Source organism: Conger conger, chromosome 11 (genome assembly GCF_963514075.1).
Source record: "Conger conger chromosome 11, fConCon1.1, whole genome shotgun sequence".
Lineage (NCBI taxonomy): Eukaryota > Metazoa > Chordata > Actinopteri > Anguilliformes > Congridae > Conger > Conger conger.
Window position 1 is genome coordinate 20,298,484 of NC_083770.1, and position 17,726 is coordinate 20,316,209.

General features: G+C 40.2%; 1 protein-coding gene across 1 annotated transcript; it reads left to right on the plus strand.

Annotated features, from left to right (window-relative positions):
- The first annotated feature begins 455 nt into the window (after positions 1 to 455).
- On the plus strand, positions 456 to 7,420 carry LOC133141223 (uncharacterized). Its single transcript, XM_061261700.1, has 4 exons — positions 456 to 722; positions 5,584 to 5,850; positions 5,950 to 6,065; positions 6,181 to 7,420. The coding sequence occupies exons 1-4, from the start codon at positions 487 to 489 to the stop codon at positions 6,411 to 6,413; spliced, it is 852 nt and encodes a 283-aa protein (XP_061117684.1). The 5' UTR covers positions 456 to 486; the 3' UTR covers positions 6,414 to 7,420.
- Positions 7,421 to 17,726: the final 10,306 nt, after the last annotated feature.

Consider the following 17,726-nt stretch of genomic DNA (forward strand, 5'->3'; position numbering starts at 1 on the left):
TCCTGTTATTAAATGTCACATGCGGCAGTCTGAGTGCTTTAGCACAACAGTTTTGCACAATGCCTTAAGGGGTCAAAAACAGTTTGTACATACTTATAATTCTTATAGCTTTACAATAACAATAAAACTCAGGATTAAAAAATTTCCCTCTGCAAGGGCCCAGAGAAATATTCATTCAGGGAGACAGAATTTCTCAGGTACACAATACATGCACAGAGAAGGGGTGAGTACCAGCTGACTCCTCTTCTGTGTGTTTCTTGTAGAACACGTGCTTTCTCTGCAGTAGGTTATATTACCGCATCATCTGCACACCATAACACAAGGTGGAAAGTGATTGGTTTACATTCTCCGTCACTCACAGCTTAATGTTTCCATTGGTTACACTCAGTGGGACCTTCCCTAAGGGAGGTGATCTGCAGCTGTTCTCTTCCTGCATTAGTTTGTTTATACGGGGGCAGCACAGTCGCAAACTGAAGAACACTTCAAATGGCTTGGTTTATTGGTGCAGGATTAGGTAAAACAGGGGCAGGGGCACTTTTCGGGCCTGTTGGTATTTGTGCTAGCGTATGTGCATTTGCTGCATATCAGCTTTATCAGCATGCAAGGCAGGGACAGGCGGGAGCCAGACGGCGACTGATCATTGAGAGACAGGAGAACGGAGACATGGATTCATCTGAAGTTGAAGAGTTTTTACACCTTGGATCTGCCGACAGATATAAACAGTAAAACTGATCTGATTTGATTTAAAACTGAACTCCTAGGGGCTTGGGGGGGAGGGTAGCGGATGGGTTGGAGATTTGGATAAATATAATAATTGTAGATTATCAGTATGTTATCAGTATTACGTGTACATTTTTACTTGAAAGAAGTATTCCTTATGCTAGTTGCAAAACCAGACTTGGAGGTTAGAGGAGACGATGGTTGGTGAGAGCAGATGGAGTGTCATATGGGTTTATAGTAGTGTAGTAAGGGGCAGAGGGCAGATGTAATATTCATGTCTGGCTGGCCAGGAAACCAAAGTAGAAGTGATTTGTGGAATCAACAGGCTGTTTAGTTTAGTTTTATTTTGCACAATTTAAAGAAATACAACAAAAATGACAAAGATAACAAATAATAAACAGTGCAGGAAGAGGCAGAAAGCCCAGTGGGCTTATTTGAAGCCTCCACCAAAAGTGAGACGGGTGCGTGGGGGTTGGACCCACAATGCACGACTCAGAAACAATAGTAAAATAAAGTCCCGTCAGGGCTTTATTCGGGACGAATCCCAGGAGCGTAGTCAAAACAAGCAAAGTCCATACACGTAGATCCAGCCAATAAAACAATAAATAAACAGAAAACACAGGATAAACCTATCCTGCCCTAGCATTAGTAAATTAGTAAATGACATGCACGAGAAGGTTTGCGGAAAGACATGTAAAAGTGTATGTTGAAACAACGACCAGTCTGCGTAACAATAAACATAAATCAAAACATAACACTAAACGAACTAAGACGATAACCACTCAAAATAACAAGGTAAAGTAATCGTAACGAAACATACCGAGACATGACAAGAAAATTAATCATAACAAGAAACAAACTAAACAACATGACGAACCTAGACAAACATAATACATGATAAGACAATACGTGACTAAGACAAATGATAAAACATGAAACAGGGAAAGACAGACCTGAAACGTGACAAAAAGATTGTTAAAATAATGCAGTGTTATAAAGAACACAAGAAATAACGAACAGAAAAAAGTGATGGCAAACTAATAATAACAAAATATATAACAACAACAATAATATCAACAAAAAAACTGAACTTGTATTCTAAGTGCAAGATATGTCCATGGTCTACCTTTGGTGAGTGTGTGTATGTAAGTGTGTGCATATGTTTGCATGCATAAGAAAATTTGATTTATACATCAGTATTGACTCCTACAGCAATAGCGCGACAAGTCAGAGACAAGTATCATTACTATTGTCACGATGGGTGAAACAAACATGGGATACAGTACATAGATAACAATACGTTTTTAAAAAACAGTTACAAAACATCAGTTAAATGATCTTTTAAATATCCTTAGTAACATTTTATGGAGGAAAAGCTTCTCACCAGGTGGGAAAAGCCATTCCATAACTTTGTGCCCCTAAATCTGATCAAAAATTGACCTCTGCATGTGAGAAATTTGAGGATAAAGATCTAGGGATTGACAAGTTGAGTAAGAATGGACCTGTGAATTTGCTTTAAAGTAAGTCTTAGGAACTGTTTAGGAATCTTCCCTTCACTTGAATATATCTTATGAATAAAAACACATGTTTGAAAAATATTGATGTCGTAAATAGTAAGAATCTGTAGTTTCTGAAATAGAGGAGCAGAAGAGGTCTGTTTTCCTAAGGATCACAATTCTGTGGAGAGTAGTAGGAAAAGTACTCGCCCAAAATATATTACAGTATAGGGATAAATTAAACTAATAAAGAGTAAGGAGACATTTTGTGGTGACAAGATGACTAACCCTCCCTATAATACCATCCATCCATCCATCCATTATCTGAACCCGCTTATCCTGAACAGGGTCGCAGGGGGGCTGGAGCCTATCCCAGCATACATTGGGCGAAAGGCAGGAATACACCCTGGACAGGTCGCCAGTCCATCGCAGGGCACACACACCATTCACTCACACACTCATACCTATGGGCAATTTAGACTCTCCAATCAGCCTAACCTGCATGTCTTTGGACTGTGGGAGGAAACCGGAGTACCCGGAGGAAACCCACGCAGACACAGGGAGAACATGCAAACTCTGTACAGAGAGGCCCCGGCCGACGGGGATTCGAACCCAGGACCTCCTTGCTGTGAGGCTGTGCTACCCACTGCACCATCCGTGCCGCCCTCCCTATTATACCAATAGATTTATTTATTTTTCGACAAACACAATCAGTTTGTTCTCTCCAATTCAAACTCTCATCAATAATAATTCTCAGGAATCTTGTAGTTGACACCTGAAGCATCTCAATAGACTCAATTGTAATTTTACATAAATCCTTAGGGTATAGTTTTTTTGCCACTAAAAATAATAAAATTAGATTTTTTTTATATTCAGAGATAATTTATTTAATCTGAACCATGTAACATAGGCAGTTAAACCAACATTAGCATCCTTAATCAGTGAATTGAATGAGAGAGAACTAGGGTTGTGTCATCTGAAAACATTATTGGAGAAAAGCTATTTGAGAGATTTGACAAATCATTAATATAGATATGGAATAATAATGGCCCAAGATCACCAAGAATAAACAGAGACACTCCACCTCCAGATCTATTCTCTCTTACATGGTGAACCGAGTTGTAATTTGGTATTGTAAAGATTTCTTTAGAGTCTTCTGTAAGCCATGTTTCTGATAAAGCAATAACAGAAAAATCATGTTTGAGTAAAGATAAATAATGAATGATTGTCATAATTTCTAGAAAGATTTCTTGTATTCAGATGAAAAGTAGAGAATATGTTAGCAGGCATAGAAGCACATAAGTCATTAAACTGAGTTTCATTATAATAACTACACAGGAGAAAATTAATTTTGATCTGGGTCAACATCAAAATTGTAAAAGTCAAATGTAGAAGAATCAAAGGGCTTAAAGAACTGGCCTTCAAAATGAGTTTTGTTGTAGTCCATAGTGTGGGTACAGGATGATATAGTAAATGTGTGGTTAAGTAATCAAGTACTGGATAGATACCTAATAGTGGGCCAAGCTCTAAGCATGGGACTTTCTTTTGTGTGTTAGGTTTTGGGTAGGTGGACGGACACCATATCTCAAATATGCAATGTCACCTCTCTCTCGAGCTGCCTTCATTGCTGGGAGTATTTGAGAGATTTGACAAATCATTAATATAGATATGGAATAATAATGGCCCAAGATCACCAAGAATAAACAGAGACACTCCACCTCCAGATCTATTCTCTCTTACATGGTGAACCGAGTTGTAATTTGGTATTGTAAAGATTTCTTTAGAGTCTTCTGTAAGCCATGTTTCTGATAAAGCAATAACAGAAAAATCATGTTTGAGTAAAGATAAATAATGAATGATTGTCATAATTTCTAGAAAGATTTCTTGTATTCAGATGAAAAGTAGAGAATATGTTAGCAGGCATAGAAGCACATAAGTCATTAAACTGAGTTTCATTATAATAACTACACAGGAGAAAATTAATTTTGATCTGGGTCAACATCAAAATTGTAAAAGTCAAATGTAGAAGAATCAAAGGGCTTAAAGAACTGGCCTTCAAAATGAGTTTTGTTGTAGTCCATAGTGTGGGTACAGGATGATATAGTAAATGTGTGGTTAAGTAATCAAGTACTGGATAGATACCTAATAGTGGGCCAAGCTCTAAGCATGGGACTTTCTTTTGTGTGTTAGGTTTTGGGTAGGTGGACGGACACCATATCTCAAATATGCAATGTCACCTCTCTCTCGAGCTGCCTTCATTGCTGGGAGTAGTTATTTTCTCCTTCGCCGGACGGCTTCAGGGAAGTCCTCATTAATAAAGATGCCTGAGCCCTTTAAGTTTTTAGCTTTATCCAAAACAGCAAGTTTGTCCTTCAATCAGAAATCTGACCACAATGGGTCGGGGCTTTTCTGGTGATGACACTGGCTTCCTGGTCCTGTAAACCCAATCCAACTCTATTTTCAGATGATCCAGTTGAAGTTTTTCGCTGAATAGCTTTCTCAGTTTTTCTTCAGATTCAGAACCCCTTTCTTTTAGGCCATAACAATATTATGTATTCTTAACTGGCCCTACAGATACTCTGCCTTGTCTGAGGTTGAGATCAAACCTTTGCTAATTTTGTCCAAATCTAACCTGGTTTCATTACAGTTCTTTGACCAAGTTTACATGAGACTTTAAAATGACTCAAATTACTTTTGAGTCATTTCTAAACTTATCTTGAAATCATAGACTTGCTTAGATAGATCATCAATTCTCTTGTTTGAGGATTCGACTACGATCTGTAAGCAGGCGTTGAAACTTTTTTCCTGTTGTTCAAGCAAAGTTCTGTAGAAATCCTTTTGCTGGTCCAACAATCCACGCACTTGAGCCATGGTGATATAATCCTTAGTGGTGTTGTTTGAAGCTTTGGGTGGCATGGTCCTCAGCCTTCAAAGCCTATGGGCCCAAACTTTCGCAGAAATAGAGCCAGAAACTTCCACAAAATACCAGGAATGTCCACAATATTGCTGTAGAGAGTTGATTAGACTCAATTCAATCAGCAACAAAAATTCTGAGATCTAGGCAGGATTTCTTAGATTAAAGTAAGATAGAAAACCAGCCACAAGTTCAGAAAAACACAGTGGCAGCCATCTTGGCAGTCACCTGGCATCCTGTAGCTATTCAAAGATTTTGTATTCATCATACTGGAAGCCATATGCTCAGTAATGTTAACATGTTGAACAAGATTTATGCTTTGAAAAGAGGAAAATAAGTGGTTTTAGTTAACATTTGGAACAAAATGAAGATGTCTGTAAGATGTAATATTTAGCTTTATTTTATGCCACCATATGTCCATGTACTGAACATATCAATTGCTCTGCTTTTTAGCATCCTGAAAAACAAAAGGCCCTTCACCCGTGAGGGGTACGTATACCATGTTGAAGCGGATCATATCCCACCACTGCAGTCACTGCATAGGGCTCGAGAGCAGAGAGAGTTTCCTCTTCTCAAGTATAAGAATCCGAATCTTTATCGTATCGTGATGGAAATGAAAACGGATCCACGTGGACAGGAACGTCTCACTGTGCAGGTGCCCACTGATCTCCACAGAGCAGCTCTGTCCAGCGGCAATAGCACTGCATCTACAGAGTGCAGGTAAGTGTTCTTCTTGCATTCTGATCCCCATGAACACTTGGAGTTGGTTTCACTTGTTGACAGACGTCATCAGTTTTTTAATGTTTTTTTTATTCACAGGTTACTACTTGCACGCAGAATTGCAAGTGGAGAAACAACGTTGATGCTGAAGCAGGCTTTTATCATAGCTCATCCTTTCTCTTCCCAGCAAATAAGACGCACAGCAGGTTTGCCAGGTAATTACTTAAATTCTTGTGTCTTGGATTTCATTGTGTCACTCTTGTTTGTTGGATTTGATGTTTAAGTGGTCAAAATGTCCTTAGTAAATGTATATTCTGCACTTTTTTACAGGAATGGAAAACAAAATCCCCCAAAAAATTGAACTGAAAAGGGACAGAATTGTGAAAATTTACAAAAAGGCCTTCCTTACACTGATACGCATGTACTGTGACATTGAAATGATCATTGATTGTAAGGAACGTGATGATCTGATTGAATATGTGGAGAAAGGCATGTATCTCAACGAAGAGTCCGAGGAGTATAAAGAGATTCTGGACATTGTCAGGCGTAATTCAAGACGTTAATAGCTAGAAGTTCTCCACAGGCCAAAGATGGTACATTTTCAAATAATCTGTTATGTTTCTGAGTCTGTCTGTTAGTTTATTATTGCTATTCTTGTAATTTATTATTTTTCATTATCATATCTGGTTTTCTGTTTACCATCCATTATTGTTTATGACATTTCATCGTCCCCTGTTATGTCTGTGTCAAGCTGTTTTCGAGCCATAGTCACTCCCCTGTCTGTGTGCTGCACTATTCGGGTGGTTTCGGTAGTTTCCGGATTTCCAACATTTCTTCCAGCCTTGCATTCCTTAATACCGATGGTCTCTAGTCACTGCAAAGACCTGTATTGGTCTTCTGCTGTTGTAGCCTGTTCACTTGGAGCAGGGGTACATAACAAGGGCCGATCCATTTCAGGATTTTGTGTCAACTTCTGCTCTTAATGACTTAATTAACTTACTGATTAGGAATGAAATAAGGTAATAATAAGGTAACTGATTGGAATGAAAACCTGTGTACAGACTGGGCCATCAACACATTGCATGTGTATCACTGCATCTTATTAATGGCATTACATTACAGTACATTTTTAATACGAAAGTAAACTGTGTTTTAGCTCTGTGCTATTTTTGGGTTGTGATTGTTTGCCTTAGCTCTCCAAGCTAAAAATGTACTCTAGTTTAGTAACTTTTCTTAATAAATAGTATAAGTGTCCAATATATGGAAGACACTGATTTAGCCTGAGCCATACAGTTTTCTATTTGTATCTGAGGGACAGCAAAGAGATGACACTGTTATTTCCATGGATTTCTAACAGAAACCTAAAGCTCACTGTCCGAAAGATTGCGATATCTAGAAGATATATAGCTCTGTTACAGTTCAATCTGTTCAACGCAATTACTTTTGCAATTTCAGTTGAGAATTTAAGTGTGCATTGTGTCAACAGGACATCATCACATGGGCAGTGGTCACACAAATGAATGAATAACATTGTGCAAGAATAAAATAAATGTGATTTTGCGATATGAAATTCAAAGGTTCACAGTGATTATATGCAGTTAATAGCTCCCTTTGGCTTATTTTAAGGATATAGCAGACTGCAGAAGATCACCAAATAATGACCTCAGGAACAAACAATGGAGATAATTGTTCTCTGAAAGGAAGCATTCTCCACTCAAAGTGTGTGGGCTTCAGGGACAGCTGTAAATGACACACAGTCTATTCACCAGCTTGGAAGATTATACACAAGCTTCACGTAACTTCCATAGCTGAATTTGGCAGCGTTTCTCCCCTCGGCTCTTGAGCGCATGTAGAATTCTCATGTAGCATTTTTTAGTGACAGATAAGCTGACATTTTAGACACAAAAAGAAAAAAGCCGCCTTTCTGTTCACTGTCAAGACAAGTAACGCCACAGACTAACCAATCATCTACGTACTGTAGAGCACTGTAGATCAGTTTTAAGGTAATAACTTTAACACATGACAACTTACCACTTTCCATTACAAAGGAAAGTTCAAAGAGAATATGGTATTTATTGACGGGCTCATAACTCAACATCTTCTAAAAATGGTTGGGTTTCATGAGACAAAGCTAAGCAAATGTGAACCAGATGAGGAGACTCAAGAGGGATATCTCCTGGAGCAAAGGTAGCTATTAGCTCCAGGAAAAAAAAAAGAAAACATAGGTAACACTTTACAATAAAGTTACATGAATTGTCATGAACTAATGTAGTTGTTAATTAGCTAAGTACTAAAACATCAAGATGTTCAGCTTTGTTTATGTATTTGTACATCATGAATACATGCTAACAATTACATTAGTTCATGCCCATTTATACTGGAATCAGAGAACCAGTTAATGTATCTGTTAATGCTTAACTAATTGTACGTTTATCCTATGGTTTGCTAATGCATAAATATTCATGTAACTAATACTTTAGTTAGGAGTTAAGAAATACGTTAACTAATGAAAAGTGAATTTCATGCTTAATTAATGCATTTGTAAATCATTCGTTCATGTTAATAACTAGATTAGTTAATGCCAATTCATGTGACCTAATTGTAAAGTGTTACCAAATCATGTTTGTATAGAAAGAGACTGTTGTGGTTTCCATCATGTTTAACTGCCATCTTGTTCTGCATACAAGGCCAACACAAAAACACCCGTAAATTAACAGAGTGAACTATCCGCTATAAATTAACCTGAGGAAATTAGCTATTTGATCCTTTGCAATTACCCAGTCTCTAGCAGGCAACAGTTGGGAAGCTGTGGAGTGGTACTGTATAGGGCAGGTGATTGAGGATTGTGGACAAAAAAACCTAACATACACTGAAATGTATAGCACCAGACCCAATATTAACAGAGAGATGCAGAGATAACTAGACAGAGAGAGAGAGAGAGAGAGAGAGAGAGACATGAGACCAGTACCAGGGTTAGTTAATCGCAGCGGTTGAAGTGTGGGCCCCTGAGAGAGTCTTTCCTCACATGCTTTCTCCACCATCTCAGTCAGAGCTGGGGTTTGATTGAGACAACTGTGCCTCAGCCCACGGGCTGATGGGATACCAGCTGGTTATATCTCTCTGTGCGCATGCCAGAGGGATTTCCGCAAAGCAAACACAGTTTAGCGCGGGCATTTAGTGTGGAGACCTATGGCTACCGGAGATCACGTTATGGGGGTAGTGTGGGCTGGGGTGGGTGGGTGGGTGGGGGGGTGGGGGTGGACTTGGGGGGGCTCCACAAGTGATTGAAGACTTTGCAGGCGGGGGGGGGGACTAGAGCCCCAAATACATGTGATTCTACTTTAGCTTCATGAAGGGGGGGAGGGATAGCTAAGGCACTGGGTCATACTCTGGCAGTGCTGTGAATAAATGGCTTGAGAGAGATAACGCGATGTTCTCATGCTGTTCGTGCTGTCTCTGGTTTGTGTTCTCTCGGCTGCAGTGATTCAGAGTCCAGAGCTCTCTCAGTGGGGTGCAGTGGGAGTGGTGGAGGAGAGCTTTCATTTCCGCATGTACCTTGTGACCCGAGGGTTAGCGAATTCGCCAGCACCTCGTTCTTCCAAGTACAGTAATTCACTAGATATGCAACACTTCCTGAGGCCCGAGAACAAAAGAACCATTCTCTGAAATAATCTCTGAAATAATCTTTTTCACTTTGCCGTTTCACGTTGCTTGTTTTTCATCACGCAGTGGTCATTGTTTTTTTAAATATACACACATAGAGACTGGAGGCCCTTTTTCTATATGTCCTGTGGCCCTTGTGCAAACACTGAGACCCAAAACAGCATGTGTTCTCACTGGCCAGTTAACAAAAACACATACTATACATAATACTGAATATATACATTGGCTGAATATATTATCTTCAAAGCATCAGGTGAAACTTGCATGCCACTAAAATGCAAGAGAATTTCAAACTTCTTTCCAATGGACTTCTCTTGAATTTGTAGTGCCATGAGAGTTCTCTACATGTTCTTTCATACTTAAAAAAACCACTTACTCTTTCACCTCAACCTGTGAAAACATTTTATGATATTAGGAGCAATACCTACCAACTCAGGGCCCTTTGTTGATTCCAATTGGTTATTTTTCACTGAGAAACTATTTAATGAAACCGGAGGCTAAGCACCTCCTTAGCCCTAGGCTAAGGAATATTTTACCCCAGGACTAAGTGAGTGTTCACACTTGCACATTCTAATACCAACCATATCCCAATCCAGAGCCAGGCTAGCACCAGGTTTTCAGGGTTTGCCCCAGAAATATTCCCAAGCATGGTGCCAAAATAGCCTGAGTGAATGCTTAGTCTATGGAATACAGGATAAGCTAGCTCTGGGCTAACTACAGTACAGTGCAGTCTTCTGATGCCAGTGTAAACTGACAAGCCACAGAGGAGAATGTTGAATATGGGCAGGATGACGGAGGACTAACAGTAACCTGTAACAAAGTTTTTTAACAGCACATTTGTCTTCACTTAATGACGTTCAAGCGTTTACGTTTGGTTGCACTTTAAGTACTTGAGGCTTACTGCAAATGTTGGCCCCATCATGCCATCTAACACATGGGAAAATGTCTTGGGCTAGTTTCCATTCTGTTCATAGTTGAGTGGAGAAACTTTTAAGTGAATCAGCTGTGGGCTGACGGAAAAAACACAGATGGTGCTTTTAATTTTGCTCGATATTCCCAAATCATTTCAGCCTGCGACTTGCTGTGATTTGCTTTGATTAGTTTGTTGCATGCTGGGAAATCCGCTGGATGGAACAGCATGAATGGGTTTTGGCTCTGAACCAACTGTACAATACTGTCCTCCAAAACTCAACAGGTAATAAACCCTTATGACGGATTTCTCCTTTCTATCCATGTGCGTTAAATGTCAGGTTTTTGACTGCAAATGTGCCTAATTTTTGTGCAGTGGAACACCTCGAGTATTCATTTCAGCTAGTGCTATGATAACAAGCTGAATATTTACAGAATCATATAAAATCAAACTTAGGAATTTCATGCAGAGATATATTATTTCTTGTAAAAGCAACATGGTATCTTGAGTTTAAATTTTTTTAAATCATGCAGATTCGGTTTGCAATTTGCTGGGTGTGCACCAAGGAGTTCAGAGTAAAGAAAGTTCATGAACTGATCAACCTTTTGATTGTTCCAGCAGTGAATTCCATTGGTGATACTGAGTGATAAAGAGCAAGAACTCAACACTCAATGGCTGAAGCACCACCCTCTAGTGGTAGAACCTTGTTACTGCTATTCCCTGATGAGGGAGCCTCCCAAAATGTACATGCAAGTGAGTGAGTGGATAGGAAAGGGGTGTCCGACTCTTGTCCAGGAGGGGTGCAGCGTCTGCTGGTTTAGCATGTATTACAGAACATAGCTGCTCAATTTAATCCACTCAACAGTTGGTGTTTTGGAAAAAAAATGTTCTAGAATGTTCAGTTAATAGCATGCTAATCACATAATTGTGATTTTACATCTTAAAGGGTTAAGGCACAGATTGGCTAAAGAGTCTCTGCACACGTTTTTTTCCAAGGCCTGAATTGACTGCTAACTGTGAAAGGATGGCAAAAGAAACCTGAAGATACTGCAACTGTGTGACAGGGATGTAGGGGCTAAAACAGCTAATAAGGCTACAGCATTAGCACAGGAGGTAAGAGCAGTCGTCTGGCAGTCGCTCCCCAACCCTGGGTGTGTCAAAGTGCCCCTGAGACACCTAACCCCCAATTGCTCCTGACGAGCTGGCTGGTGCCTTGCATAGCAGTCTATCGCCATCGTTTTGTGTGAGTGTGTATGTGTGTGTGTGTGTGAGACTTGGTGAATGAGAGGCATCAATGGTAAAGCACTTTGGACAAAACAAATAACTGACTTGATTAAATGAAATCACATTTTTTGCAGAGATCTTCCATTATCCACACACAGGGAGACCCTCCACCAGCACAAGAAAAGAAACATTTAGCCACAAGCATGAAATTTGTGTACTGTTTTCATGATTTTACTGAATCACCCTAACTGAGCTCTTTGCCTTAAATTGGCCCTCAGGATAAAATTACAGGATGTTTTCATTTTCTTATGACTAAATGTGCATACCTCTCCTGAACTTTGACCTTTTATAGGAATAAGTTAGTGACAATTATGACCAGCCAACTTCCAAAGCTCATTTAGAAAACCCAGATTTTTTTAAGTATTACCATTTGCCTGAGGTAAGACTTGTTCTACTTTCTCAATCAAGACCTAAAACGGCAAACACGATTGTTATTGGAAGTGGATTCTACGATAGCATAAACATAACATGAATAATTGTGTATCGCACTTCAAACACTTGTGGGTTTGAAGCGCTATACACAATGAGAGGAATATTGTTACATTTTATCCCTCTTTCCTAAATGTTATTTTTCTGGGAAAATAATTCAAGATTTTCTTTTTTTTTTTAGCAAATCTAGATTCTCCTCATGAATACCTACATCAGCTTCTGAAAAACAGCGTTCGCCGTTAAAGGAGGCAGTGCGTTTGAGGTGAATAACGTGCTGCTGTGAGAGAACTGAAGTAGGAGGAGGCAGAGATCACCCCCTGCCCTTTATTTTAGTGCTGGGGTTATTTTTGTAACACTTTACAATAAGGTTATATGAATCGGCATTAACTACTGTAATTGTTATACATCATTAAATTAACTACATTAGTTCATATTGGAATGAAAAACAGTCCATTTATTTGTTAATTGTTAATTAATGATATGTTTTAAATAAAAATAAATATGAATTTAATTAATACATTCGTTTTTAGTTTGAGCGGCAAACCACTTGAATTAGTTCAAGAATACATGAACTAATTAAAGATTAATTTTATGCTTACTTGATGTATTTGTACATCAATTAATTAACATTAGTTCATGTAAACTTATTGTAAAGTGTGACCTTTTTTAAAATGTGCTATTACAGAAATTCTGGCTAAAGGAGATCAGTCATCATTTGGCCAGTCCTGGGCATTTTTAGTGATTTTTGCGTGTTTTCTTTATTTTGCTGTCGCACAAAAATACAGCCATTTTGTCACTGGAAAAATGTTACCTCCTGAGCAAGTGTTGTTTTAGTGTTTAGAGTTGTTGCTTGAGGTAAGATGTTTGACTCTCAATCTATACCAAAAATTTCAATCTCAATCTCAATCTACACGACTGTTGTTGGAGGTGGATTCTGCAATAGCATAAATATAACATCTATTTTGCGCAAACGCTGCCATTTTGTGATTGGAAAAACTTCTGAACAAGTTTTCAGCCAGTGGCTACAAAATATCCTGCTCGTCAGGCCAGGAAGAGACTCTGCTGATGGCTCTCTCTCCCCACCCTCAGGGACGCAAAGCAGGAAAAGAGAAAAGCAAATGTTTAGATTCTCTTGTGCTTAGTGGCCAGTCCACCCCACCCCCTGCCCTCCATGTTGTTATTAAGTTGCAGTTGCCATCACTTTGTATTAATTACAAGAAAACAAAGTTATCAACAATTTTATGATTTAAATTTTAACTGCAAAAACCAATAAAGACGGGATCATTCCCTATGTTTGAAGTAATCTTACGCATTAATACGGAGACGGTTTGTGCATTCGTTTCTTTTTAAATCAAATCCATTCATAGTCCTTCAATCAGGACGGCTAGGAATGTGAAATGAGGAGAAGATTTGGATTAAAAATTAAAACATTACCTGACATTACATTCATTAAGCAGACACTTTTATCCGTATTGCCTTTTTTTCCAAAGGTCATAGTAACAACTACAGAGCACAACATTCAAAGGTAAAATATGCCGTTGCATCGAGGTGTTTATTTGACGCATCCGATGGGTTGAACTAAAAGAAGCCAACGAGAACTGCTTTTGGTCCCCATGAAAAGGCATAGCCTCCAGCCACTTTGTTGGTTGTGGAAATGTTGGTATAATAATTTCTGTTCTTTGTTTTCTTCACTTGTGGTTTGCCGCTCATAAATATAATATTTTGGGCCAGTGCTGCTTGTTCCTCTTTGGCAGGGTAAAAGCTGCCTTCTCAAGCTCCCCCACCAGCCTCTGCTGGCCTGCAATCAAGCCAGATTCACACCCAGCCATAAGTGCAATTAATCAGCGCATACAAATCTTCAGACCTTCTGCTTAGCCGCAGAGCCAGGGATCTGACAGGCTGTCAGTCGTGATTGCTTTGCACCTGACTGATTAAAACAGCAGGGAGGGGAGGATGACACATGAGAGCGGGAAGACTGTTTATGACATCAGACTCCATTTTGCAGGGCAGAATGAAAAACATATTTTATGCATAACTTTGTGGCTGAATACGCTGCTGTGTGCGCTTATGTGCCTGTGCGAGAGTGTGAGCATGTGTGTGTGCGTGTGTGTGCGTGTGTGTGCGTGTGCCTGCGTACTTGCGTGCTTGTGTGTGCGCCTGGAAATGGAATTTGAGGTGAAAGAAAACTGCTCATCCTTTGTAGACTGATATAAATTTGCCTGGGATGAATCCTTCTGGAAATAAAGAATAGAGGAAGAGCATTAATCATAGGAGCTTTTTATTCCCCTAGGCTAAAGGGAGGCTTACATGTGCTGTATTCTGCACTGAAGTTAAGATTCAAGGTAGATTGATTGAGGAAGAGAGTTGTTCCATGGTGAACTGAATCAAAACAGAACAAGCAAAAAATCCACTGTCTTTGCTAAAACGTGTAATCTCAATGCAGTGTTAAATGTCCTACATTAGAAAAAAATTGCCATACAGAATGAAACATCTCATTGCATTCAAAAAGCATCACGTTTCGCAGTGGATTTCATATTCATATAGCAGATGTCAATAAAAATACTGGAGCCATCTACCAGTAGCGAGACTGCTCTAACCACAAATGAGTTTGCCTGCAGTCAAAAATCCTTGACTTCATGCCAAGACTGTTTATGTGGTTAATATCTTCCTCTGAAATGTGTAAGGGAAACTGAAGATAGGCTTTCATACATAAGAGAGAAAGGTGAAATTGAGAAAATAAAATGAGGTTTTTATTAAAATTATAATCAAAAGAAAAACCAAGACAAGAGAAAACAGACTGATATTTTAGAGGCCCCTTCCACCAGGCTACTCTTTGGCATTCCCGCTGAGTTCAGGAATTCCAGGAGTAGCGCTGTGTCGACATACAAGTCCTGACAGCTATTCCCTATCTTTCCCATCTCCCGGAGCTTTTATTGCTCAGATCTGGCCAAGATTAGTTTTTCGCCCTGTCAATACTCGTGTCAAAGAAGGACAGTGGGGTGCAAGGACCTGAGAAGTGTCACCGTGGTACAGTGTGAGCTGTATAGCCACGGACTTAATGAACGCTCAGAAGGGAAAATAGTGAACTGCTGGATTATGGGATGGACACAATAGCTCAGTTAAAAGAAGAAGAAGCAGATAGAACCATACAGCTGATAAGCAGCTTGATCATTACACTTCTCTTCATATAAGGACACTTGGACAAACAAATCGGAGCAGACTTTTTACAGACATTGCTGAACAAAGTGCAGACACATGAGAAGCAAGAAGATGACAGGGCCTGTATCTGGTTTCAGTAGGAGTAAGCCTTAAGGACCTGTCCAATCCTCCAAGCACAGGAGCCAAAATGGCCCTCTTTGATCACTTTCAGGGACTTGAAGCATTTTGAACCTGGTACCTATTAGTTTATAATGGGCTCACAATTACCAAGTCTGGAAATTACATGATAATCCTGAAATGTGGTCTGTCTGTACACAAGCTCCTGTCTGGACTCGGTGAGACTGTGCAGATATGTTTGCTGTGAGAGGTTTGGGTGCTCCAGTTCAAACTGCACCAGGATGATTTGTCCTACAGACAGATGAACTCTAAAAAGGTGAATCTGTGATTAAAGAGTTTCCTCTGAAACAGCCAGCTCATTACGCTCCCTTACCCTCATCCATCTAAAGTGTGTGTGTGTGTGTGTGTGTTTGCTCATCTGCTTATTTATGCGTGTTTGTGTGTGTTTATTCTTGTTTACTTTATTCAAACAATAAACGATATAATAATGATGAATATTTCCATCCATCCATCCATCCATTATCTGAACCCGCTTATCCTGAACAAGGTCACAGGGGGGCTGGAGCCTATCCCAGCATACATTGGGCGAAAGGCAGGAATACACCCTGGACAGGTCGCCAGTCCAACGCAGGGCACACACACCATTCACTCACACACTCATACCTACGGGCAATTTAGACTTTCCAATCAGCCTAACCTGCATGTCTTTGGACTGTGGGAGGAAACCGGAGTACCCAGAGGAAACCCACGCCGACACGGGGAGAACATGCAAACGCACAGAGAGGCCCCGGCCAACGGGGATTCGAACCCAGGACCTCCTTGCTGTGAGGCGCCAGTGCTACCCACTGCACCATCCATGCCGCCATGATGAATATTTAACAAACTATATTGCAAAACGTATTATTTGTGTGCTCTGTGGGATATGTGCATTGCACTATATTAAACTATCAACTGCTCTTTTTCAGTGTATGAAAATGGCCTTCTGTTGTCCTGAAGAGACAAGCAAATGAAATATGATTATAAATATAATATAAATGAGCTGTCTAATAGATTAACTTCAAGCTCTATCTATTACTACAAATTGTGTACATATACACTCACTGAGCACCTTATTAGGTATTTTTTAGACTTATTTTTTAGACTTATTAAATGTGAGGTTATTTGCCTTACTGTCACCTTCCTGTCAGCTTTGACCAGTCTGGCCATTCTCCTCTGACCTCTCTCATTAATAACAGGCTTCTGCCTGCAGAACTGCTGCTCACTGGATGTTTTTTAAAAAGAAATAAAAAAGGAATATTTTACACCCTGATTGAGGGGTGCCCAAGCCAGTAGCCAGAAAAGGTTGTGGTCTGGGAAGAAGAAAAACGTTCTCTTGGCTCCTGCTGGCGTGTTGTCTGCTTGATGGGTGTGTAAATCCTTTTGGAGTCATCGGCTGTGAACCACCATAAGCCTTACATTACATTACATTACATTACATTACAGTATTTAGCTGAAATTTTTATCCAAAGTGACTCAAAGTTTATTAGACTAAGCAGGGGGGAATCCCCCCTGGAGCAATGTGGGTTCAAGGGCCCAACAGCTGCACAGATCTTACTCTGGCTACACCGGGGCTTGAACTACCAATCTTCCGGGCCCCAGTTAAGCACCTTAGGCACTAGGCTTTTCTATCTAAAACAATAGAACGAGTTGCTTCTAGTCAACTTTCTTCTTTCTTTTCTAAAAACAACCTGCTATTCTGGCTTCAGATCCGGCCACTCGACAGAGGCCATGCTCCTCTCCGTCAGTGAATCACTCCATGCAGCACAAGCAGCCTCCCTCTCCTCTGTCCTCATTCTTCTAGATCTCTCTGCTGCCTTCGACACTGTGGATCACTCCATCCTCCTGTCCTCCCTGTCAGCAATGGGGATCTGTGGCACAGCCCTGGACTGGATTGAGTCCAACCTCTCTGGTCGCTCCTTCCAGGTTGCCTGGGCCCTTGCCACAGGAGTTCCCCAGGGCTCAGTCCTAGGCCGGCTTCTTTTCTCCCTTTACACTTGTTCCCTTGGCCCTGTTCTCACAGCACATGGTCTATCCTACCACTGCTATGCGGATAATACCCAACTCTTCATCCCATTCCCACAATCTGATACACAGGTTTCAGCCCGTATCTCTGCTTGCCTGAGGGACATCCAGAGCTGGATGGACAACCACCATCTAAAGCTGAACCCAGGTAAGACTGAAATGATATTCATCCCTGCCATTACCTCTCCCAATCTGGACCTCTCCATTTCCCTAGGGAATACGACACTGACACCATCACCCTGTGTAAGGAACC

Coding starts and splice junctions, on each gene's coding strand:
- LOC133141223 (XM_061261700.1), top strand. CDS start 487: ATGGCTTGGTTTATTGGTGCAGGATTAGGTAAAACAGGGGCAGGGGCA. Junction 723..5,583: donor TCTGCCGACAGATATAAACA/GTAAAACTGATC, acceptor TCTGCTTTTTAG/CATCCTGAAAAACAAAAGGC. Junction 6,066..6,180: donor ACGCACAGCAGGTTTGCCAG/GTAATTACTTAA, acceptor ACTTTTTTACAG/GAATGGAAAACAAAATCCCC.